Source organism: Diachasmimorpha longicaudata, chromosome 5 (genome assembly GCF_034640455.1).
Source record: "Diachasmimorpha longicaudata isolate KC_UGA_2023 chromosome 5, iyDiaLong2, whole genome shotgun sequence".
Lineage (NCBI taxonomy): Eukaryota > Metazoa > Arthropoda > Insecta > Hymenoptera > Braconidae > Diachasmimorpha > Diachasmimorpha longicaudata.
In genome coordinates, this window is record NC_087229.1 from 7,734,583 (window position 1) to 7,759,802 (window position 25,220).

At 39.6% G+C, this 25,220-nt stretch overlaps 5 protein-coding genes and 1 long non-coding RNA gene across 7 annotated transcripts; 1 reads left to right on the forward strand and 5 right to left on the reverse strand.

Moving 5' to 3' along the window:
• Positions 1-60: 60 nt before the first annotated feature.
• On the forward strand, positions 61-11,545 carry LOC135162022 (pecanex-like protein 1). 2 transcript variants are annotated; one of them, XM_064120072.1, is made up of 8 exons: positions 61-215; positions 584-830; positions 1,009-1,559; positions 1,637-1,780; positions 1,862-2,369; positions 2,833-2,901; positions 3,233-7,810; positions 7,994-11,545. In XM_064120072.1, the coding sequence occupies exons 1-8, from the start codon at positions 63-65 to the stop codon at positions 8,548-8,550; spliced, it is 6,807 nt and encodes a 2,268-aa protein (XP_063976142.1). In that variant the 5' UTR covers positions 61-62; the 3' UTR covers positions 8,551-11,545. The 2 variants fall into 2 exon arrangements, with proteins under 2 accessions (XP_063976142.1, XP_063976143.1); XM_064120073.1 differs by lacking the exon at positions 2,833-2,901.
• On the reverse strand, positions 11,331-13,627 carry LOC135162042 (thioredoxin, mitochondrial). The gene is made up of 3 exons (XM_064120127.1): positions 13,421-13,627; positions 13,021-13,224; positions 11,331-12,827 (listed from the first exon to the last, which is right to left on the reverse strand). Exon 3 carries the CDS (start codon positions 12,513-12,515, stop codon positions 12,105-12,107), a length of 411 nt encoding a protein of 136 aa, XP_063976197.1. The 5' UTR covers positions 12,516-12,827; positions 13,021-13,224; positions 13,421-13,627; the 3' UTR covers positions 11,331-12,104.
• Positions 13,628-13,843: 216 nt separating this feature from the next.
• On the reverse strand, positions 13,844-16,682 carry LOC135162026 (speckle targeted PIP5K1A-regulated poly(A) polymerase-like). The gene has a single exon (XM_064120092.1). The coding sequence runs from the start codon at positions 16,676-16,678 to the stop codon at positions 14,570-14,572; it is 2,109 nt and encodes a 702-aa protein (XP_063976162.1). The 5' UTR covers positions 16,679-16,682; the 3' UTR covers positions 13,844-14,569.
• Positions 16,683-16,981: 299 nt separating this feature from the next.
• On the reverse strand, positions 16,982-18,520 carry LOC135162039 (tRNA 2'-phosphotransferase 1). Its single transcript, XM_064120123.1, has 2 exons — positions 17,930-18,520; positions 16,982-17,578 (listed from the first exon to the last, which is right to left on the reverse strand). The coding sequence occupies exons 1-2, from the start codon at positions 17,939-17,941 to the stop codon at positions 16,982-16,984; spliced, it is 609 nt and encodes a 202-aa protein (XP_063976193.1). The 5' UTR covers positions 17,942-18,520.
• Positions 18,521-18,838: 318 nt separating this feature from the next.
• On the reverse strand, positions 18,839-19,730 carry LOC135162046 (uncharacterized). The gene is made up of 3 exons (XR_010298900.1): positions 19,397-19,730; positions 19,165-19,256; positions 18,839-19,076 (listed from the first exon to the last, which is right to left on the reverse strand). It is a non-coding gene; the product is annotated as an uncharacterized LOC135162046 (long non-coding RNA).
• Positions 19,731-20,605: 875 nt separating this feature from the next.
• Positions 20,606-24,159, reverse strand: LOC135162032 (adenosine deaminase 2-like). The gene is made up of 3 exons (XM_064120104.1): positions 22,962-24,159; positions 22,034-22,622; positions 20,606-21,909 (listed from the first exon to the last, which is right to left on the reverse strand). The coding sequence occupies exons 1-3, from the start codon at positions 23,137-23,139 to the stop codon at positions 21,189-21,191; spliced, it is 1,488 nt and encodes a 495-aa protein (XP_063976174.1). The 5' UTR covers positions 23,140-24,159; the 3' UTR covers positions 20,606-21,188.
• Between the last annotated feature and the right edge of the window lie 1,061 nt (positions 24,160-25,220).

Genomic DNA, 25,220 nt, shown 5'->3' on the forward strand with positions numbered 1-25,220 from the left:
AAAAAAGAAGTGATTTAATACGGGTTATGGGAAGATGGTGAAGGGGCAATACCGTCACTGGAATGGGTTCGCAATCGCTGCAAATATTGAGACAAGGTGTTTGGGCGAGTTTGACTGGAGGATGGTTCTACGATCCACATTTAGATGTTTTTTGCAACACATTTCATCTTTATACGTGGCTCTTTCTACTCTGTTTGCCATTCACTATTTATCTGGTGGGTTCTGCTATACAAATGTGTTTTTTTTCATTATTGAGTCACGTTCGAAGAATATTGCTTCGTGCAGAGACATTAGATTTTCTAGCTTCCAGAACCAAGTCACTAAGTTAGATGAGGAATGGAAGGCTCCTTATTGCTAATAAATTTTCCTGCTAAAAATTCTACACTGTCTTCGAAATTGAAGAATGTTGACCTCCTGGAGATGATGATACAGATCAGTCGTCATTGATTCATAAAAATATTTATGAGTTAAATGTTTAACTCGTAAAACTTTTCAGCGATAGAGTTCAACTTTTTTCTGAACATGGGGCCTATTCTGATACGTTTAATGCTCATGAGTAATCTGCAATTTTTCTTCCCTCCAGTTTTTTCCACCAACTTTCTACGTATGGCTCGCTTACTGTGTCTCCATCGTCACTCTCTTTGGCACGATAAAATGTGTGAATCATGCTCTACATTGTGTTTACGATACCAGCGAGTGTCTCGAGGAGCCAGGACCAGCTGTAAGCCTCAAAAAGTCAGAGAGCGAGAAGCAAAGGGCGGCACGTAGTAAATGCCTTGACAGGTGCCTCGATCAGGCTGACCTTGGGATTGAACTTCAAATTTTAAATGGTAAATTTGTTTTTCTTTTCTTTCTCTGTCTTTTCTTTAAGTCAGTGTACGAGGAATTCTTGAGGAGGTTCCTGTGAGGATTCCGAGAACTTTGAGAATTGATAAGACAATTGATGAGGTTCAATAATTCGCATTTAATAAAAATTATCTAATTCTAATCCCTTAATAACCTCTCCAGGAAAAACCAGCACGCCACCAGTGGAATGTTCCTCAAGAAATTCATACATCGAACAGAATGCAGTGAGTGCTGATGCTGATAGTATAACATCAGAGTACAATCGCGAAAAGCCAAATTCAACGATCGATTTGAAAGTTGAAATACATCGTAAAAATAGTTCAGAGAGTTCTGAAGAGTCCCAGCAATTGAAGACAACTGTGATGAGTGTATATGATGAGGTTGAGTGGCGAAAAAGACGTTTGCAGAGTGGAGGTGTGTGTAGACATGCGTCTGCAGATTCCCACTGTAGACACTCGAAGCAGGGTACCTCCAAGACAGGCTTCGAGGGAAGTAGAATTAAGCAGACAAGTTCGTTGGAGCTGGAGCAACAGCATGGGGAAGATTATCCATATTGGAAGTCCAATCAGAGTGTTAGGAGGCTTGGATCCAATTCTGTGCCAATGGAGACACATCTTATCACTGATTATCCACAGAGTCTTGAACAAATTATATCGAAGACGAATAAAGAGATGGATAAGATTAAAATGCCAACGCATCCACAATCTTTAGAGGTAGTCATACAATGGCGAAGCTTGAATTTCTTCATGACTTATTAAGATAATTATTACTCAATTTATTTTGATTTCAGGTAATTGCTAAAAAATTACACCAACAGCTGGTGCACCCCCAGAGTTTGGAAACAATTGATGCGACTAGTAAAAATGCTAGTCCATCAGATGACAATAATTTGCCACTGCATCCTCAGAGTTTAGAAACAATCAATACGAAAAAAGTAAGTAATTAACTGTTAAAGGTATACATGCAATTAATAAACTGATATTTGATGAGTATTAATAGAAGTCAATCGTTACAGGTATTAAGACAGAATACCCTAAAGCGTAATCAGCTTCAGTTACTCCCATATCCGAGTTATGGTTCGGAAATAGTCCATCCAATAGCTGAACAGAGCGACGAGCAATTTGTAAATGAGAGTGCAGGTGGTTATAGTTTGCGTGACTCCTACAGTCCACTGTTAGCAAGAAAAACGAAAGGAGAGTCCAGTGTACCTCCCAATCGTGATCGTAGTTTAAGTGCTGGTGGGTTTGAGGACAGATTTTCGAGGTTCAATGGAGAAGTGGCTATCGACGATGACTCTGCCAATTCCCGTGAGGCACTTCTCGAGGAGGCCAAGCCAGGATACAAGAGAAGATTTAGCAATGCTAGCCAAAGTAGCCATGAATTGTCGGACAGTGAGAGGCGAAAAGATGTTGCAGATGGTCGAGAAAAGAAATTGGATGATCCCCTAAACGCGGGGAGTATCGTTGGTATTGATTGGCTGTTTGAAAATGGAGACTGTGTCGTGGAGCCTTGGGCAAGCAAAAGTGAGTACTGGGAATTGATTAACATTTGTAAGCGCTTTATGTAAGTGCTGACGTCAGATATTTCTTTAACCAGATGAAAAATTTCGTTGCAATTTATGATTTAGACAATATTCGGTGGAAGAATGGTCGAATGATTTTTTTTCACATATATCACGCAGATATTCACTGAATAATTATTTGCAAGAGTATAAAAAACGCATTTTTCTGTGAAGGCCTCAATGGGACCGAAGAAATGTTCTGTAAAATCATTCTTGCAATATAAAACATTTTTCTCTCTCTCTCTCTCCCTCTCTCTCTCTAAGGGGAGATGTGATAAGAGCAGGGAGAAAGCTCATCTAAAGCCAATGTTAATCTCAGGTCAATGCAAATTCAATCAATAGCGCAGTTATGAAAATTAGGGAATAGTGACTTTCCGCGCCCTTAAAATAAGCCCCAAAAATTATTATCAATTTCTGCTACCCAGTTCATTGGACATTCACGCACTCTGAAGATACCTCCACTTCAGGAAGTCTACAAACAGCTAGTACCGACTGTAAGTCTTCAAAATTAGGAAAACAAAGCCTCGAATAGAGCTATGACAAATTTGTAGGGATTAGGCATCATTAGACCTAGAAATACCAGTACTGAATCTATTTCCGTGAAATATTTTTTATTTGAATCAAATGGCAACGAATCGATCGACGGTGTCACCAACTCATTTCACCTCCCTAACAAAGTTGAAGTCGGCCACTTCCTAGTTCCGAAGAAATTATAACGATCCAATATAGACCGTAACGAATCACTGTCCTCGCAGTGTTCATTTGATTCAAATAAAAAAAATTCTTAGCGCTGTTGTGTTCAACTGACACCCCACATTCTTCTAGATTACCAACAAAAAGACCCAGACTCAGGTTCTTCGAGTACAACCACCCTGAGCATCGACAACGAGGTCAAGAAGACCCTGCTCCCCCAGGCTCCCCCTCTCGAATCAAAGCGTCATCAGGGGGCAATACCGAAGCAAAAGCGTCCGAGATCTCCCAAAGTCACCCGACTCCTCTCCGCCGTGCCATCACCAACGTCCCCTCACGCGGAGCCACGACGCCCCTTGATGCGACAGGATTGCATCCGTCGCGAGCGTCCCGAGCCGAAATTGGAGCCCCCCAATGGCTCGAACCATGAGCTCTCAATGCTCCTCTCAAAATCCGGCCCTAGGAATCAGCGACTGAAGGAAGCGATCCTAAAACTCAACACGGAATATCAGACACAGGCCCCTCAGCCCACGCAGGATATCCCCGGCCCCAGTAGACTTCCCGTTCTCATTCCGCGTAGAAATCGCCCTCGAATATTGAAGAGTAATCACAGAGCGCACCGAGCAGGTCCTCGTTATGGATCTCGCGAGGATTTCGCACCAATAGCCGCCCTGCTCGGTTTGATTTCAAACGGAGAATGTCACCTCGCGACAAATCACAACGACACGACTGAAGGTGCAGTTCATTGCTATCGTGATGATAACGGTCGATGGCTGGCCTACACCTTCGACGAGAAGGGCTCCGGAGTAGCGACATCAGTCCCTATTCCTCCCGGTCCTAGTGACAAGCTTCTCAACACGTTGCTAATGAGACACCAACTTGGAGTTGATCATTATCCACAACTGGATGGGAACCTAGAGCTAGCTGACTCTTTGAGCAACAGCTACAGCAGCCTGTCTCTAAACTCAGCAGGATTAACTGTGATCATTGATACTCCACCTGTATTATCGAGCCCCACAAACAACCAGTCAAAAAGGGGACTTCCTCAAACACCGATGGAATCTGATGTCCTAAGCGCCACTCACTTTGAACTTAGTAAGTTGACAGAGCGGGAGATTTACCGGCTGATGTCAGATCGTGAAAAACGGTTTGAGACATTTTTTGAGACGTTGAGGTCTCATGTAGTAGAGAATCCCAACCCAAGGCCTACCTTCCCTTCTCCGAATCGTTTAGAAACGGACATCAATACTGGTCTGTCTTGGAATCGTTTCATCGATGGATTGGATGGCCCAGCGGAGAAAGCGAAACCCACGAGACATTATTATAAATGGAAGATTGGTAGATTACCGCATATCAAAGTGAGATTCGACAGGCTATCCTTACTTGCGTTGTTAGATAGAAATCTATCAGTTATTGAGACAATAATTTCGACTTTACTGGCTGTATTTGTTGCTGGATTGGGGCTAAGGTTGCTGCAGCAGGGCTTCTACAAAGATATCTTCGCTTTCATCTTTTGTTTTGTAACGGCAGGTTGTCAATACTCGTTACTCAAGTCAGTGCAACCCGACGCGGCTTCTCCAACACATGGTTTCAATAGGATCATCGTCTTCTCAAGACCTGTATATTACATCATCGTTTCGAGTACAATTCTCGTCCTTAATGAAGTGCTAAAAAACTTCAAGACATCTGATTTTCGAGTCTACGGGGTAAGAGTAGCCGACTATGATGTGATAATGCAGATGAGGAACGTGTTGATGATTTTTCTGCTGACGTTTCCCATTATTTTCTCGTTGGGCCTGTTTCCCCAGATCAATACCTTCCTGATGTATATATGCGAGCATCTTGATATACATTTGTTCGGTGGCACAGCGACAACCGGGCTCGTATCTTCGGTATACTGCTTAGCTCGGAGTGTTATTACAGTTGCAACACTCTATGGTTTTGCCTACGGTGCCCTGACCGAGCCCAAGTCCTCCCAGCACATTCTGTTCTCCATCTTCGCCGGACTACTAGTCGCTATTTCCTATCATCTCAGCAGATCCTCCTCAGATCCTAGTGTAATCTGGGACATTGTCAAGACGAATCTGTGGCCTCCCGAGATGTACCTCGAAGAAATGGAAGCGAAGATTATAGAGAACACCTCCAGAAGAGAGCCACCAGCTGCTATTTACAAAGAAACCAAAATCAGAACTTCCGGGCGAAAGAAGGATGTTAAAATCAAAGTGGGAGAGCAAATCTCGGATTCTGAATTAGTTGATCCCCTTCCGAAAAAGCTGAGAACAACGGTCAAAGCCAGATTGAAGAACGATCTCATAGTCTGTACTGTTATTGGAGTATTATCCTTCGCGATTCATTCCTCAACAGTTTTCACTGCCCTTCAACCAGAGTTAAACCCTATCCTCTGGGGAATCACCAGTTGCCTGGGTTTCCTCCTTCATTATATAATTCCAGAACTCAGGAAACAGCTTCCTTGGCTGTGTCTCGCTAGACCAGTCCTGAGATCTCACGAGCATGCTCAATTTGAAGTCAAACAACCTGTCAAGATCATGTGGTTTGAGAAAATCTACGTGTGTCTCTGTTTTCTCGAGCGAAACATCCTCTACCCCCTCGTCTTCCTAGGAGCTCTGACAGAAAGTTCTCCACAAATAGTCAAGAAATTCGGCTCGAGTGTAGGGCCCCTGATCATTGTTGTCTGTGGCCTCAAAAGCTTGAGATCGTCCTACGCAGATCCCGCCTCGAGGTACCTCGTCATCGTCTTCGCAGTCCTTTTCTTCCGACGAGATTATGCAGGACTATCAGAAACGTTCCTGGTTGACTACTTCATCACTAGCATAGCCTTCGCAAAAATCTACGAATTGTTGCTGAAGCTGAGATTCGTCCTGACTTACATTGCGCCCTGGCAGGTCACCTGGGGCTCAGCCTTTCACGCTTTCGCCCAGCCTTTCTCAGTCCCTCATTCCGCCATGCTGTTCGTTCAAGCCACAATATCAGCAATCCTCAGTACACCTCTAAATCCCTTGCTAGGAAGCGCAATATTTATCTGCAGCTATGTCAGACCGTTGAAATTTTGGGAACGAGATTACAAGACCAGAAGGGTTGATCACTCGAACACCAGAATGTCCTCGCATTTGGAGAGAAATCTTGGGGCTGACGACAACAATTTGAATTCCATATTCTACGAGCAGTTGACGAGATCTCTCCAGCACAGTCTTTATGGGGATCTGGCCCTCGGGAGATGGGGCAATGTCGAGCAAGGGGACTGCTTCCTGCTGGCATCAGACTACCTGAACTGCCTCGTCCACGTCGTCCAACTGGGGAACGGTCTCGTCACCTTCCAATTGCGAGGGCTGGAGTTCAAAGGAACTTATTGCCAACAGCGAGAGGTCGAAGCGATCTCCGAGAGCATCGAGGAGAATGACAACTGCTGCTGCTGTGAGATGGGTCATTTCTCGAATGTTCTCAGTATGAATGCAGCATTCGGTCAACGCTGGCTAGCTTGGGAGGTAGCTAGTGCCAAATACGTTCTGGAAGGCTACTCCATCTCCGATAATTCCGCGGGGTCGATGCTCCAAGTATTCGACTTCCGAAAGGTCTTGGTTACTTATTACGTGAAGAGTATTGTATTTTATGCGATTAAATCAACAAAGCTTAAACAGTGGCTGGAGAACTCGGACATAATTGAAGCATTGAGGCCAACTCTTGAGAAAAACTTTGTGGATTTAGATCCTGTCTTCAATATGAATATCGATGAGGACTTTGACTTCAGGGCCAGTGGTATCACCAGGAGTAGCTTTTGCAATGTGTATCTCGATTGGATTCAGTTCTGCGCTGTGAAGAGTGACAAATCATTGGAGAGAACTCGGGACTCCTGTCTGGTGTCTCTGTGTCTTGCGCTAAGTCTTCTGGGGCGAAGAGTTCTAGGAGCTGCCTCTCATAATACTGTCTCCAGTGTGGAATTTTTTCTTTATGGGCTTCATGCGCTGTTTAAGGGAGATTTTAGAATCACTTCGATCAGGGATGAGTGGGTGCTGCATGATGTTGATCTATTGAGGAGCGTCGTGGCGAAAGGAGTGCGGATGGCGCTGAAGCTTCATCAGGATCACTTCATGAGTCCTGAGCAGTATGACGAGCCTGCAGCCCTGTTCGAGGCGATCGACAATCATGACAAAAATCTTGTCATCAGTCATGAGGCAGATCCACTGTGGAGGAATGCTGTGCTGAGTGGAGCGCCCAGTTTACTGGCATTGAGGCACATTCTCGATGATGGCATCGACGAGTACAAGGTCATCATGCTGAACAAGAGATTGTTGAGCTTCAGACTTATTAAGATGAACAGGGAGTGTGTGAGGGGCCTCTGGGCGGGACAGCAACAGGAGTTGATTTATCTCAGAAACCGGAATTCTGAGCGGGGATCCATTCAGAATGCCAAGCAGGCCCTCAGGAACATCATCAATAGCTCGTGCGATCAACCAATTGGCTATCCCATTTATGTGTCACCGTTGACCACGAGTTATGCTGAGACTAATGAACAGTTGTGCTCTATTGTCGGAGGACCGTTGAGCTTAACCGTCATTAAGAGCAATGTTCTTAAACTCTGGAGGAAAGTCAGGAGAAGGTGTGCACAGGGATGCTCCAGTGGGGGCACTGCCGTGCAGGATGATGGAGGTTTCGGAAATGATGGGGCCTATGTCACCGCTCATAATATTAATTTTGGTGAGTTGCCCTTTGGTCTTTTTCCGATATAAAAGAGATTGTGAAGATAAAGGTTGTATAATCTAGAAGATTGGGAAGGCAATCGTAGTAGGTTTCTATTGAACTATTTAATTGTTAAACTCTCAAAAATTTTACAATATTCCACAATTTTACAGTCTTCCCTATCTCACTTATTTCTTTCAGTGGGATTCAATCAATCAGGTCACAACACTTCGGGCTCCCAGTCAATGGAGTCTGGCTGTCAAATAGGAGGTTCAACGGGTCGTGGGTCCCTGGGACGAGCAAACACCGGCTCCCTCAGTGGCAATCGAGGCTCTCTAGCTTCAGTGGGGAAACCGACAAGTTCGACCCTAGCATCCCTCGCTGGGCTCCTCAGTAACAACGACATAAAGACCGAATCAAAGTGTGAAACCAGTTTCTCGAAGCCAGAGAAAGACGAAATATCTCAACGAGTTAGGATAATGGATCCCAATCAGGTATACGATGCTATAAATCTTGGTCGAAGGATCGATGTCATATGGCCTGATGAGAGAATGAGACAACAGGGGGGAAGAACGGGCTGGCAGCACTGGGTACCAGAGAGGGGAATGGAGGGCTGTGTTGTCCACCGGTGGCTGCCCAATCATCGTGATCCTAATCGACGTTCTCACGTCGATAAAGTCATACTTCTTGTCAAGATTGATGATAAATACGTACCCATTGCTGAACAGGGCGTCAGGGACTTGGGTGCAGAAGTTTAGGGTAATAGGGAATTTTTTTTTTATTCAACAAAAGGCGTGTGATGGATGAATGAAGGGTTACTGCTTAACTATTGATTATTCGTGATTAATTAGCAGCTTCATTCCTCCCTTAAGAGTGATTAATTCATTGATAAAGTAATTCTGTTGAGGTTTTTCTTTGCGGAGAATATTCTGGAGAGGATGTTGATGGTGCGCAGGAAGTAAGTTCTTGAAAAAACGTAGCGAATTTGTGAAGACAATGCCATTGGATTTCAAGCACTGGCTACAGATGCGGGTTTTTAAGTTCAATAAAACAAATGGTAGTGAAAAATTCAATAGGATAGTGCTTTTTCTAGAGAATATATTCCACTGAATATTTCAATGTAATTGACCAAAAACTCATAGAAATAGTTGAAGAGGAATTCAATAGAATTGCCTCAAAAAATTCGTTAGGTTTTTAGGTAAAAATTTCTTGCACGCGTTTTTATTAATTGGAGGGGAGGGATTGCTCTGACTTTGTCAAGCTACAATTTTTATTATGAATTAAATACTAATGACGACTACAGCACTTATGAAAAATTAGAATTAAACTTAGAAAGTTTTTTGGAATATCTCCCTCTGCAAAGAAAAACGATATATACCAAACCAATTGTACTATATTATGTATTATACCGTATATTATTCAAGGATTATCCCACTGTCAATGAAAAACATGGAGTCCTACGCTCTGTACATAAAAGTAAATACTCTTGTCGTTGTTGTCTATATGAGAATTATTTAACTAATGTTGAGCCGAACAGCGACAAAGTATTAACCAAAATAATAGAAATATGCGGCTGTCAATAATTGTAAATATCGTCATTCGTGTTTTTCTACAATTTTGTTACAATTTTTTTAAAAAAAAGACTATGAAAAAATATATATTAGTCACTAAGCTGTAGATAGCCAAATGAAAAATAATTGTTTAAGAGGTTAAATAATTTGGGGGGTGAAAGACAACAAAAAGTATCTGATATATTATGTAAATTTAGTAAATATTTGAGGTGACTGGAGATGAATAAAAATTATTTAGCGAGAAACATATCTATCAGCCAAAAACACTTAAATTGGCCCTGGATTCGAGTTTATTCGAATATTCTCATGATCAGCAGTTTTTTTTTTATTTTTTGCTTGATCCATGAAATCAGGGGTGCAATTGTAAAATTAATTTTGCGCATATTTGGAATCTATTCAATATTGTGGTTGGTTTGGTTGCAGAAAAAAAATCTTGAAATAGTTTTTATTTCTATTTATTTGAAAAAAAAATCTTGTGACATTTTTTGATGGATTTCGTTTTTTTTCGGGGTATTTGCAACATGACCTACAGATTATTTATCCAATAGTCTATTAGTTATTGGAAAAAGTCTTTGAACTTCCCAATATATACGCAAAATTAACGATAAACAACAAACACGGTCATCCGAAGAGAAGGTCCGACACGGGGAAAAAGCGTTCACCTTTCGAGAGTCAAAAATTTTTAATTGTATTTTCGGTGCAATTTCCAGCAGGAATGTGATTTTCCGTTTAAAATTTGTCCCCGACTGCAAAAAATTAAGGGTTGACATTTTTTTGCCATGGACACAACCACCTTGAAAATATCTCCAATGTATTTTTTTTACTGTTTTCCTCACATGATCCCGAATTTTATATTACATTAAAGATCTTTTTTAAGTTGAGTTTTCGTTTATAAACACTGAATTCCTACTTTTGACTGACAAAATTATTTGAATTGTGAAATTCATTGGTTTGTTTCAATTCTCGGCATCAGCTCAATCTGAATATTTTTTTATTATTGGAAAATGGTTACTTATTACTTTCTAGCAGCGGTTCTGACATTTTTCTGGTGTAAAAACTTTATAAAATGAACTAAATAATCATGAAACTCCGACTAGGTAATTTTAATAATTTTTTATAGATTTTTTACACCGAAAATCTTTTAATATTTCTTTTACTTTTCATTGTGTAAATAACCAGCGAATCACAGCATTGCCTTATCGTGGTGTAAACGATTGACACCAGACTGATGACGATGAAAAATAAATAAATACAGAAGAAATGAATACTTAGCTAGTCTTTCAATTGCTGGGGACAACTAGTTTAATGAATTATCGATTACAGTCTAGAGAGATGAATTTTAATAGAAACAAACTATGACAACAAAATTCGAACAATGCAACTGTTACCGGCCTATTATCTCTATTATCAATAATTAAATTCTCCCAGTTGGCCCACGACTTGTGCCGATTTATGCGAAAGGGGAGAATGCACTAGGCAAATTGAATAATTAAATTGAAAATGAATAAAAAGCTCAAGAAGCAGATTTATATAAATAATAAGCCACGCTATTTTTAATTTCCTTAACGATTTTCCATCACCGAAGAGAAGAATAATTTTTGAATTTTCATATAAAATCAACTCTCGATATCAACGAGACCAGCAAGAGAAATATGAAATAGTGTAATCCGATCGTATTGAAGATGCAACTCATAAATAAAAATTGATTGATGCAGTTATAACATTCTAAGATCGATTTAACTTAAACGAATGCAATTTCCTATGGCATAAGATCGATTTAAGTTGTTAAGATATGAATAAGTAACGAAGTGGCGTTTTCTTAAAAGATATTTAATTTTCCATAGAACTATTTTTTTTTTATTTCCCTACGCGTAATTCTCAGTTTGTTGGATTCTTCTCCTAGCATTCACTACTTCGCTACAGAATTCTGAAAGAGGATTAATAAATTGAGAGATAAACCCGAGAGCTCTTGATTTATTTGTTTATTATCTCGTGTATATATGTAATAGACGAGGCATAGAAAAGAGAACATTTTGTAATTATACCGTAGTACGTAAATATTACACTGGCAATGAATGAAAAAAGTCTATGATACAATTTTATCTCCGAAAATAAAGAGAACAAGAGTTACTATTGCATTAAATTAAACGTTACATTTTTCAAGAAAAAAAAAACACAATAATAGTCATAATTACAAATGAACACGTGTACTCAATTTCCCACCTACATATTTGATTTCAACTTGATTCATATATTTTATTCAATAGTTGTACATCAACAGAAGCACCGATTGTTCAGTCGATTCATCATGTGTTCTCTAAAAATATCTTCAACTCGAAAGAATGCGAGACATTTACATGCCATATCTCGATTTTTTATTTATTGAACAAAAAACTCTTCAGGAAATTGTAATCTCCTTTTTTAGAAATATCGCTGAATGAACGACAGACATCAACGTTTTCATGTAATCATTTTTTAGGGAACAAAAAGATCTATGAAAAATGCATTTACAAAAATTCGTCCATCTCCCTAACATTTTCAAACATGGATTAAAAAAATATTAAATTTTCATAAATAATCGTATCGCGGCCTTCCTCAGTTCATTCCATGATATACCGCCCACTGCCCCAAGAGCAACTCATGGGCTTTAAATCTAAGTCACACAGGCAGGTTCACAATAGTTAAATAAAATATTTGAGTACGTTTGTGTAATTCAACGAAACCGAGAAAACCAACAATAATTAAGACTTTTCATCGACTCCTGGCTTTCTTAGTTTCTTGATTAAATTCTCGATCATGCTGGCCTCAACGAGCCCAATAAACTTATCAACAACTAGGCCATTGGCAACAGCAATGACTGCAGGCACTGCTTTGACTTCAAAAGTGTGCACCAATTCCGGATTTTGTTCTACATCGATGATAGCGAGGTTAACATCCTCCATGGGGCCCACTAATTCCTCCAGCTTTGGTGTTAATATTTTACACGGATCACACCATTCGGCGTGAAAATTCACGATGACTGGCACATTACTATTCATTACTTTCGTGACAAACTCAGTGTTGTCTGCTATTTGAAATTTTTTGTTACTTCTGGAGAGAAGTGAAATTGCTCTTATTGACAGGTGCAATACGTTTTGCATTTTATGTAGCATTGTATTATTTTTTTTATGACTATTAAGGTAATCGTAGATTCTTTTTTACTTAGTGGTCGAATGCCTTGAGCTTCCGGAGGTGAGCTGATGATTTTGTTGAGTTTATTTGAAGCTTGAGGTAAAATTACTTAACTTGATTGGTTGTATTATAAATTGAGCGTGTGGGGGCGACTAAAATATCCAGTTTGTTATCTTCCTGGGCCTCTGGGATTCCATTAGGTCGTACTTTATGTAGGCTATGAGAGCTACCAGGGAGGAGCCGGCTAGAAGCGTCAGGAGGATCACTCGCCAGATGAAGAGGTGATCGTAAGACTGAAAGACATAAAGATTTGATTATTTATAAAGTGGATGGAGCATTCAGGGCGAACTGGTAATTTTTCCCCAGGAAAATGCAGCGAAACTTTTAATGACGAACGATTTAACAATCACTACAATATATACGTTTATATACGTGCGAATACGTTTTTGCATTCCGGTACACCAATAAAATTCACCTCAAAATTACCTTTTCTCGATGAGGCGTTGGATATTCAGAGCTTCTTGGCACACTGACCAAAATTATAGTAATGACTGCTGCAATAGCAACAGCAATGCTACCGATTCTTTTGTCAGTTCTCAAAGCAACGGCGAATATCAGTCCCGCTGATAGCCAGAGGGTTACAATCACGAATAATCCAAGGCCAATGCCCAATATGAGAGTTGTCATCACCTTTAGGGCATTCAAATAAAAGTGATTCGTGATTGAATAACTTGGATGGAATGAGATAATGAACTTCCTCAGGGGAGGGGGTATACCAGCCAGTGGGACAGAATATTTCATTTATTTTCTCTGTTTTATGACTAAATATAGATGACAACATTTCAGGGTAGCCTGATCCTAACCTATAACAAGTCAATACTATTACCTTGTCATTGGAAGTGATGGACCTGAAGGACTTGGATTACTTTGTGAGGAGACTATTCACTGTTTTACATCACTTGAAGAAATTAGGGTCTCATCAGAGGTTGCTAGGTAGATTGATTGATTTTAGATAGACGGTATCATTAGACTTCTCATTTGCAAGAACTCGTCTACTGGGTGGGCATGAGGGATCCCTACTTACATATACCCTGTGGGCATGACGGTTCCACCTGACACACAGAGGTCACTACTTACATTATTTATTTAAAAATAAATGAAAATCTAACGAAATATTTTAAAGACAGTAGCAACGAGGAGAAAGACAGTAAAAGCGATAGAATTATTTCATTTCGCGAGTAAACAATCAGCTGTCGGGTAACTACATACAAATTTGAAACACTTACTAAAAAAACAAAAAAACAAGTCATTAATTCAATATCGATTTTTCTTTATTTTTCAAACCAAAATGAATATATTCTGCAAACTAAAATATATATATTTTGAAGTCACTTGCATTTCAACACCCAATTTTGCATGTTAATAATACCAATATCCCAATTCAGACCTTGAAAGAAATCCGTACACTTCTATAAATTAGAAGTTTAGGAAAAAATGATCTGATATTTTATCATGTAAATTAATTGTTTACAAAATACCTTGATATTGTGTGTAAATTACAAAAGCATTTCATCGGATATTTTCTTATGACTAACTTGTAAACGTAAACGTCTTAAAAATTCAAACCCGTCAATATTTTCACTATTTTTCTTTCCATTCTGTGGAAACGTTTAAAATCGTCCATATAAGATTTTATTTATTATTTCACTGTGGATCAGTTACAATACCAAGTATTCAATGGTTCATTCTTTCTCACCAAAAGGAGCCCAAATATGAGTCTCGGATATGTGGATAAACTAATTAGAAACATTTTCAATATCACAGAAACTAGTAGATTGACGATGAACCAAGGCAAAGAACATTAAAAACTTGCAAACTCCTTTAAAAAAATCGTTCCCACATGTTTTTTTCCAATCCATTAATTTCTAGAATTCCCATACCTTTCTCTCAATATTGTATTACGTATGCCCTCCAAATGACCAACTATCTTAAAAACCTACCATCTACACCATCAATTTTCCCACAACTGTTCCCTTCAAGCTTCATTAAAACTCTTCTTAAACTGCGTCATATGCATGAGCTCCTTTTGCACCCAAATGCACATTCTAGCCTTTATGAATCCAGCGATCTCCGTAAAAGACTGATTATTCCATTGCTGATCAGTGAGAAGAATAATAGCCTCCAATGGGTTACTCTTCTTCTCCAGAAGGCATTCAAATTTTATCGGCTCCTCCACAGCTTTGCCCACCATCTCCTCCATAATCTTCTCCGAGATTCTGGCCTCCCTCTCAATAGGACTAACGCTGGGATCCAAACACTGTCCCTTGCCCTTCCTCCCCCTATTCAAGAAATACTTTCCCGAGCACCTCAGCATGATTCTTGATCCCTCACCATGATTTCGGTCTTTACTATGGACATCATCTACCTCCTCGACTTTCATCTGCTTGACTCCAACCTTGTCATAAATAATCTCAACCTTAAATTTCAATATCCTCTCAAAAATCAACTCCATCACTTTATAAATCGTGCGCAACCAATTCGTCTCAATGAACTCCTGCTTATTATCCACGTGACTCTGCTCAAAGTCCTCAGAAAGCCCAAATCTCTCGAACTTACCAGCGAGAATTGAAAATTGTACGGGTTTAGCTTGCTTCGACTTCACCCTGAGTGCAGGATCAAACAGCTTGGGGAGAATCTCCAGTGGGCTCTCCCTGAGAGAACGATAAACCTCTATTGCCTGAAGACACGAGAACTTCAAATAGTAAACCTCTTTGAACTTCCACCCCGAGATAATATTGTGATCCAGCTGAATAGGATCCTGAAGGCAAGCATCCCTAGTCAACTTTAAACTCTCAACATTAGCTCCTCTCTGTACCATCTCCCTCTTGAATTCCTTCCTGAGAAAACTTTTTCCCTCCAGTGGACGAATGATGGTACCCAAGAAGTTAAAGTCTGAGTAGAACTTGAAGAAGCCCTCCAGCAATTCGAGAATGGAACTGGAATTGTTCATGGACGTTGATGGATAATCCTTGTTGAAATTGATCTGCCAACTTTTGAAGTAGATCCTCTCGTCTACCTTCTGTAGTTCCTTGATGGCAGGAAGCAGATTGACACTTGGCTGTTGGAGGTAGAAGATAATCAGCATGACCAGGGAGTAATTGTTGATCTTTCGACTGCCTGAGATATCCATTGTCTTCGCCCAGTATTTGATAATCATTACCAAGGGTTGAAGTCTACTGTCCAAGGACAATAAGTATTTTATCAACTGGCTGTTATGAACGCCCAAGCCGTACTTGAAGGAGACGTCGCAGTCTATCATACTGTGAATATGATGGAACTTGATGACTGGGATCTTGGCCAGCGGTATGGGGACAATCTTCGAGAAGATTGTTCTGTGCCTGTAGAGACAGCTCTTTACCTCTCTGAAGACGGCTTTGGGCGTCCAGCCAGAGGGCCTGGTGGACTGTGACTCCTCGTCCTCGAAGATTGGCTCCCGGATGTCGAGGAACACATCCAGATCACTGCCCACGAGTGCTAGACCAGTCACAGAGGAGCCGAAAGGTATCACTTCACATTTCGGGAAGGACCGCTTCATCGCTTTGTCGAGAGAAGCGCAGACTATCGATTCCATCTGCGCCATCTCCTCTTTGTTTCGTTGGACGGTAGATAGGAATTTTTGAAGTTGAGTTTCCAATGCGTTTTCTGATGCCAGTGATTTTCTCAGTGCTTCACGTGTTTCCATATCCGGCTCAGCCTCGAGGATTTTTTTTTTCTGCGGCCTCGGCCCGAAATCCTTGGGCCTCCATGGCTCAATCGCCTTTGGACTGATATTCAATTTCCACTGATTCAAGTAGATCGGGTGGCTTAGGAGGAACTCCACTGTGGCTTTGTCCTTGAACTCTATCATCAGATATCGGGGATTGAAGTCGTATAGTTGGATCGCACCGAATTCGGAGAAGAAGTTGAACAACAGTTGATGGGTGGCAAATGGTGGTAGTGGGGCAAGAAAGATCGAGTGCTGTTGGCGCTCTAGCTTCACGTTTCTGATCTCCAGCTTTTTCATGTGCTTCTTGCTAAGGATGTGGCGTTGGAAGGAGTATTCGTCGATGAAGTTCATTCCACAGATCTCACAGCGATCCGACATCTTGACCGGGTACAGATGAGATTTGGTTAGTTAAGAAATTGGTTGATATTTCGTTGGTATTTTTTAGTTCTTGTCACTGGTATCTTACTTAATGGGTAAAGGACAATTGTGAGAATGATTGGTGGTTTCTTCTTTCAAAAATTGCTCTTTTCTTTTTCCGGAGACAAAAGTATTTCCGTTGGCGTCGATTGTTGTCAAGGTGAATCGGCTTTTTTATGGTCTTGGACTGTAGTCAATAATGATGATTATGGATTAGTTGGATTGCCACACCATAATTTATGTCTTATCATAATTTTTGGCAGGTCAATCCAAATTCATTAATAACTTGTTATCACTCGTCACAACTTTTGAAAAATACGTGGGCTCTATCACTCCGTCCTCGTCTCCTGGACTGAGGATAACTCCATTCTCAGATTCGAAAAATTGAATTCCCTTCTCGACCGATTTGGAATAATTTATGAAGATGAATACTTCGGCGTTTCTCCTCAAGCCGCAGGTAAAATTCAAGCCTTTGGAGAAGTGAATATGGTTTCTCTTCATACGAGATAATCCTCTTGTTTTGATAATACTCCACTTCCTGAGGTATGTACTATGAATTATCTCGAAATTTGGACTGATCAAAGGTTTCAGAGAGAGTTGGCTGACACACTGCAAAGAGTGACCTTGGTTCGCCTTTATCTGTAGACCTTTATCCTCTTCGTCTATTATGGTAAACCGTTGTTTAGAGTTCGTGGAAACGATTCGCCTGATATCGGCGATTGTGCACTCTGGTAGTTTTCGCAAGACTTCGTCTAGGACAACGAAACCATCCGGATTTATGTGGAGACCCTCACTTACAGCCCCATGACGAAGTAGATAGCAGAGTCTTTTACTGATTTTCAGATCGTCTGAATTGATTCTCTGGAAATCAACCGAGAAATTGAATGCATTTTATAACTCGAACGTGGGAATTACAATTTCTGGTGACAAGGCCGCAAGCTAAAATGCCTTGCCGAAGGATGCAATAACCTCTTCGCGTGGGGTATATCATTTGCCCAGAATAATCTGTTAGTATGGATCATCTCAATAAATTATATGCGCTAGGAAATGTAGTCAATTACTCTATTATTGTAGAATTTTCCCTCTTCAAGATGAAGTTCAGATGTTGACATAGCATGCTTGATTCTTCATCTAGGTTAATAATACTAGTGTGGACTGTCCATAAATGCTAATTGTTATCATTAAGCGGAATGTTTGGAATAAAATGTTTACCTTTGAATTCATAGGCACGCCATTTATTTGCGGACAAAAAATAATTCGATATCACGTTGCGCGATATTACGTTAACAACACCTCTTAAGTTGGCTGCATTCAAACGAGTCTGGAACAGCTGTTCCGAGTGCCAAACAATGCGACATGTCTCTCAATTTTTTGAGATTTCATGGCTTAAAACTCTTTGTTAGTCTCAAAAATCATTCACCATTGCGTCCCATGTTTAATAAACGAGAAACTCGTTGTCTTAAACATTCAGTTAATTTGTATTTTGCTATAATGAAGACTAATAAAATAATTACATTGTACGTTCACAGCTAATTGCTGGCTGAAGGCTGCGGCGGTTCATATCGATTCGAATTAGAATCGATTATGTAGTCGTGCAGGTCGAGACTCGAGGCCCACGTGATGAAAACAATGGCGGCGACATGATAAGTTCGGGGGTGCTTCAAAAATCGTGATAAAACAGAAAAAAAACAAAATGTCATGGACATCAAGACTCTTTCTATTCGGTGCTTTTGCAGCCTCAGGTGGAATAGTTTATTTCGTCCACTGTATGCAGTCACTAGAACGGTGAATATCCACAATGGCCAAAATTTTTGAGGTTAGTGTGCTCCAATTTTTAATATTACGATTTTAGTGAGCAACTTCGTTCGGGAGTTATGAGAGAGACTGAACGTCGATTGGCGAATGCCTCTAGAAAGGCAGAGAATCTGTACATTTTGAATCAGCAGAAGGAGCTGGAGAATTACCTCAGGAAGGAGCAGCAGGCCGAGAATGATCAGGGATGATAACGCATCAGCTGCTTATGGTGTAAATAAGTGATTTCATTTGGAGTAACATGTTCGGTTGATGTAGTTTCTATAGTTGAATTTTATATTAAAAAATGTACATTGGTGAAGAGTAAAGAGCAGCTGAGTTTATTGATAAAGTTTCTACTCGTTTACTCGAAAAGTTCATCGACTTTCCATGTATTATAAATCCTCAACGCAATTGAATTAGAAATCATAACTACAAAGTGATTAATTATTCAATTTCTTTATGTTTTGACAGGACATGCCGATTTTTCAATGCACGGCCCAAGTCTTCCATTGGTCCTGTACAGTCTTATGTAGCCTTTTTCACAGAAACAACCATTTATGGTTATCTGAAAAATAATAAGTATTTTTACTGATTAGTATTCAATCGCGTATACAAATTAACGATTTGTAGAAGTTAGTAGTATTTTTTCATACAAAAGCCGATACTGGGTTGGGTTCATCGCACGTGGGAATCCAGAATATTTTGCGATGCTCATAAACCGCGTTCTTCGAACAGTTTCTTTCACCTGGAATAAAATAAAAAAATTGATGAGGGGAATTCTGCAATTATTGATATAGTTTTGTACCTTCAAAATTTGAGTCTTTCCATAAGGTCTTTTCACCATGTAAACGATGCAGATTATTTATTGCGAAAATTAGTCCTTACCGTTAGTGAAAATTAGAAGGCTTGAGATTATGAAGATCGAGAGTATATGTGACATGATGATTCCTCAGAGTACAAAAAAAATAATGACGACACTGAATGCGCTGTACAAAACTGTCATTGATTATACTACACCCGGCGTAGATTATCCTCTATATATACGATAATCTTTTAATAGATGCCAATACCGCGAATAACTTATTCTTGAGAAAATATGTGGACACAACTATATCCACAATGGGACCCCGAAGGCATGAAATTAAATTGTCTGGAAAGTCAAATCGGTCATGAAACTCAATTAATGAGATATCTACGCAAAATGGGACACTTGTCGAAAATTTCGATTATCGTCGAATTTTCATTTGGTTTAAATCTAATGACCTGAAGAAATTTGATGGGAATCAGCCTCAATGAGCCTTATTTGAGCTATCGAAATGCGGAAATTCGATAATTCATGTTTTAATGATGATGAGGAAAGGTCGAAATTTAATCGTCTTTAAATCGTTTATTTGATCCTCGCACAGAATTTATTGGAATAAGTTGAACATTTAATTGCCATATTCCCTAGGGAAAAAATGATAGAGTGAATGCTGCTTATTACATTTTCAACTAATTACAATAATTCTCTTTAATGACCGAGAATTTCGTCCAGTTCAATGACCTGCTTAGTCATTATGGGAAGATTTGAAACGTTTTGGAGGAAATTCGATTCTTCTGTGTCATTTTCTAGCATCTCCTAACACATACACCACGGTTATTCCTGAACCACCCACGCCGGCAGAAGCAGCCCACTACGCATTGCTGAAATCATAGAAAGGCTCATTAATTAAAGTCCTTCTAACTAGACTTCAATACTTCAATATTTTTCAGGAAAAATGTTCCTACCCTAGTGCAGATTTGTGGGCGAGGATTTCTGCAAGTTGGTGGACAGGCGGTGCCACAGGTATTCCAAACTTCATTGCGACGACAGCGTTGAGCGCTTATCTCTGCGGAGAAGACAATTCAGACGAAATTTATTTAGTGTAAATAAATAGTTGTTTCCTCGTTTGAAAGCTCGAAAAAATTAAGACAATTATTTATTGAGTTAAACGCGCTGCCACTGTCCGCACTGTGTGTGCGCTGGCTTCTTCAAAGCCGTTATAGTAAATGTTGAATAACTAACCGCTGATAGAGACGATCGCTAAAGCGAAGATGAAGAACAAACTGAAACCTCGCATATTAATTTTTTAATTTTGTGAACGATCTGCACTGATGGCATTGACTGGCGGCCGCGGCCCCTTTTATAATGACTGTAAATGATGCCACGTTCTTCTATTGTCGCAATGTCTGGACCCGTAACATAACAATTCATTTGCGAAAAAATATTAACACACCTCTGAAAACTTCACCCAGCCTTTTGTTCACTCTATTTGCTTTATCTGCTGAAGAATATCCACTGAAGTTTACACAGTAATACGTCATTTCAAATTGTTAATTTACGGCGAACCAGATGTCACAACAGTAGGAGACGACATATTCATCATCACCATTCAGAAAATGCAATTTTACTCACAAGGGAGTAAAGGATACCGGGTACAAAACGAACCGGGTACAAGGGGTTGTAGAGTAGGATGGGAACAAGTTGTAAAACCCGAAAGGGTATACGATGAGAAAATAATAAAAATACAAAAGTCAATTTGGGACTCCATTTATTGTTATGAATCATTACCCCCATCTTGATGCAAATTTTTTACCCTTAATGAATTTGTGAATTTTTTAGTAATGAATTTCGTGATGTATAATGTCCTCTCGTTATCTATTTTTTCTTCTTAGCTTCTTCCTCGACATATTCTTTAATGAATTCAATCCATTTCTTCTGCCACGCGGCTAACGCTTGAGCTTTTTCTTCCGGAGAGAGCGAACTGTAGATGATAGAGTTTTTCGCGAGCTGTTTTAATGCCCGAAGATCAGCGTCCTTGGACATAAAGCCCATGAATGCCTCGTAGAAATCATAGCTGAGAGCTTTGGCCCCCCAAACACTTGGATCATCGTTGCAAATGACCATTGGGATCCCCTTGTCCAGTAGCTGTGCTGCTGGATGCTTACGAATGTCATTAACATACTTCAGCATTTGATTGGAAATCGGACAAATTTCCACAGCGCTTTTTTGGTTTTTCACGTATTCCAACATCTTTGGATCGTTTATAATCGGATAGCCATGACCTATTCTTGTTGCGTTGAGCGATAAAGCTTGCAGCAAATTCTTGTCACCAGCGGGATCGGACGCTTTGGCCTTCCGAGCGTCGAAAAACACCCTCATTTGTTGTCTAACCTTTTTCAAATCGTCGAGGTATGGGTTCAAATGTGGTGTTTTCTCGTCTTGACCCGTAAAGTCCAATCCTGCGATGAAATTGGGGTAGGCCTTCTTCAACTGCACAGCTTCGTCCAAGAACTTGCGGACCTCTGCTTTGGTCTTCTCGTTACTTCTTGTGTAAATTATTTTTGCACCGATAAAGCCAGGATGGTCTTCCTTGAATCTGGAAACAGTCATGATTGAATTATCTTACTTCGACCATAGAAAATTCTTGAGAATTGATGAAAAATATGAAAGTCAATAAGCTCTCAAGAACTTCCTCACTCGAAATTTTAAATTTATTTTACCTCTCTGTAACGTTTTCCAAGATACCCAAAACCTCAAGTTTGTTATAAGTTTTGCCATTGAGATCATAGAGCTTTGGAATTGGCGATCTCAACTCAAGGTAGATAACTTTATCATCATATAATTCTTGAAGTCCATAATAGAAATGAGCCTCGGCCACCGGTTTGTAGGTGAGCAAGGGATCAATGAAATTGGAAATATCCTTCAATTTAGTCCAGGCAGCATGAGGATTTGGGTACGCCCTGTTGGGATTTTTCACGAGCATTGTCATCTTCCTCCAGATGCGATTGTTCAGGGCTCGAGCTACCACCGGATTTTCCCTCATTTTATTCATAGACTTCCAGTTGCAATCGCGGGTTGGTTGTTTCAAAAATTTTAGTACGAATTCACCATTATTATCGCAAATGTATAGATTATCTTCGAACGATGCATTGTAGAGCCAGTCCCCATGAACCATGAACTTGTGATGAACATGGACAGCTGCACCTTTTGGCATTCGCTGGATCATTTGGAATACATCGGATTTTTCGATATCCTCGGACGCGTCGAGGAAATTCGTCGCAGGAAGGGAGCCCGTGGCCGCGTTATTTGCTGCAGAGCAATATAATAATCATATGATAATTAATGAGATAGGGGGGAGGGGGCAAAACTATAAACTAATTAATATTTATACCCCAGAAGGGATGTGCCCTTTGGGGACTCGAATCGCATCGAAAATTATCGAAATTCTGTGATGTTTCTTCCTGATTGGTGGACATTTGTACCGCGTAATTAAAATCTACGAGAAACTGACGAGCGGTGGGGATTTTAACGTTAATTGTATTAAATATTATTATCGAAAAATTGATATTTTAATATTTTAATAAGAAGCAAAAATTGTAGGTCATAAAATGCGTAAAATGTGTAGGGTGTCATTCGCTAATTACTGACCTGCTTCTGTCTCTTCCTCTTTGGAACACATCAAACACGCATTAATCATCTGCTCGTATCTGCTTAATGTCTGATCATCATTTCCAAACCATTCACTATCGGATACATTGATAGCCAGGGCTGATGTGAAGTGAACTAAATGAACTAAAAAGATGGACAAGACAATGGTTTTGTCCATCGTGGTAAAAAAAAATCTTTCCAATTACGAAAATGGTGATTAAAAAAGAAAAGATCACAGCTCCCAAATTTCAGTTGAATGTTTTCACTGCAACTATGTGTACAAACTCCGAGGCATAACGTAGCGACTATGAGGATTTATATACTCAAGACAAGTCTCATAAAAAATGAAACCACGAAAAAGGGTCATGGAGGACAAATAGAATACATCTGTAGAAAGATAAGAATGAGACCCTCTAAACGACAAAAATTTATTTATATCAAAGCAAACATGAAGAACTACCTTATTTTTCACGTGATTTAGTAATTGGGAGAATTAAATCTTTAATGTGAAGATATGATCTAGAACGATTTGGTAGTACCTTGCAAAGAGTACCTGGAAAAATGGAATTTTTTTGAGAGTGGAATGAGTAGATCCAGAGATATTGTCGGACTTTTTTTAATTACTGCCTATTTATGGCACTAATAACTATTTGGTATACAAACACGATCGCCTTCCGGAATTAGTTGTTCATTATTATGATTATATAAAAGGTAGATCAAGGAAAATCTTCAAGTTGAATGGTTTTAGCCATTTTTGAGACGTGGAGTATTTTCCCTGGTCTGTTTACATGATTTACCGAGTTTTATGTCTTTCAAAACCGTTTTCAAGGTGTTTATTCCAAGAATTTTTGGCCTCAAAATTTCGGTCACAGCTTATTACACCATCATGAGGCAATAAGAATTCAAATATTCGAATTGAACTGAACTGAAGTTTTATGAAGTTTGAATTTCAATAATATGTTTATTATCAAATGAAATTCCGTCGAAGGAAGTGGAGGGCTGTCTTGGGAATAGTACGTCATAAGAGAGGGCCGAGAGCTCATGCACACTATTACAAGGTAACGAAACATGGAAAAAACGGTCGTTCAATGGGTTAAGCAGGATAAATACGAAAGTATAAAATCGTAGGTTAAAATATCTATCAACTTGTTGGAATGTAATCATCATAAAAAAGCCGATGTCGATTTTTTTCAATCACGGACATGTATTTGTACACTGTCCCTTCGAGTTCCTCATAAATCCAGACCTGCAGAAGCAACCGCGTTTGCAAATCTGTAAATATTATTGTTCCCATTAATTATTATTCCCATTTCATCCATGAAATAGTTTGTGTACTCCCCAATTAAAAATAATTATTCAATAACTAACAGCCGACATTACTATAATAATATAATTTTAATAATTTAATGAAGGATCGAATTGGATTTAAAACAGATGTTTATGACGTTTTAAAAAATCAATTGCTAATTCATTGGTAAAAGTGTCCACCGGCTAAGGTCTAACGAAAGCAATTGCCCACTTGTTTTAATATTAAATACTTGTTCATACTTGAGCGCAGGGGCCTGGATCAGGATTTGCACAGCTGGGTGGGCAGGCACTGCCGCACTTTTGAAATCTCTCATTGCGGCCGCACAGAGCGTTAATCTCTACATAAAAAATTCCGATGTGTAATCATTTCCTTCCGGAATTTAAAAAATCGGACAATACAAATGGAGTGAATGAAACGGGTGGGATGATTTCAAATTTTGCAGAATGACTATCTCACCGATGATGGAGACCATCGCCAAAGTAAGAAACAGGAACAAACGTATGTACGACATATTGGATTCTCAATCAGCTTCGAGTGTATCCACTAGTCCCTTAAATGAAAAATTCAGTGTAACGGTGTTTGCAGGCCAGTCATTCACTTTATATATAGATTATATGGGGTGCCACACAGGATGTCATCGCTTATACACTATAACCCCATGAAACTGTGATGACTAATTGTGAGACACCCATTTTTAATTGAGTGCAAAATTAATGGGAGTAAAAATAGACCTGATTGAATATATGCATTGATTTTCGATTTTTCATGCTCAGGTGTTTCCTCAGATGCAATAATTTCCAAGCATTTGGGGCATTCCTATTGATCGTCTTAAACAAAATATAATTCTCGAGTAATTGAAGCGAAGAAATTATATTGATTAATGGGTCCTGCATTTTTCCAATGCTCTGCCTCCTTTTTTAATTGATGAGGAGAGCCAAAAAGAGACAGAA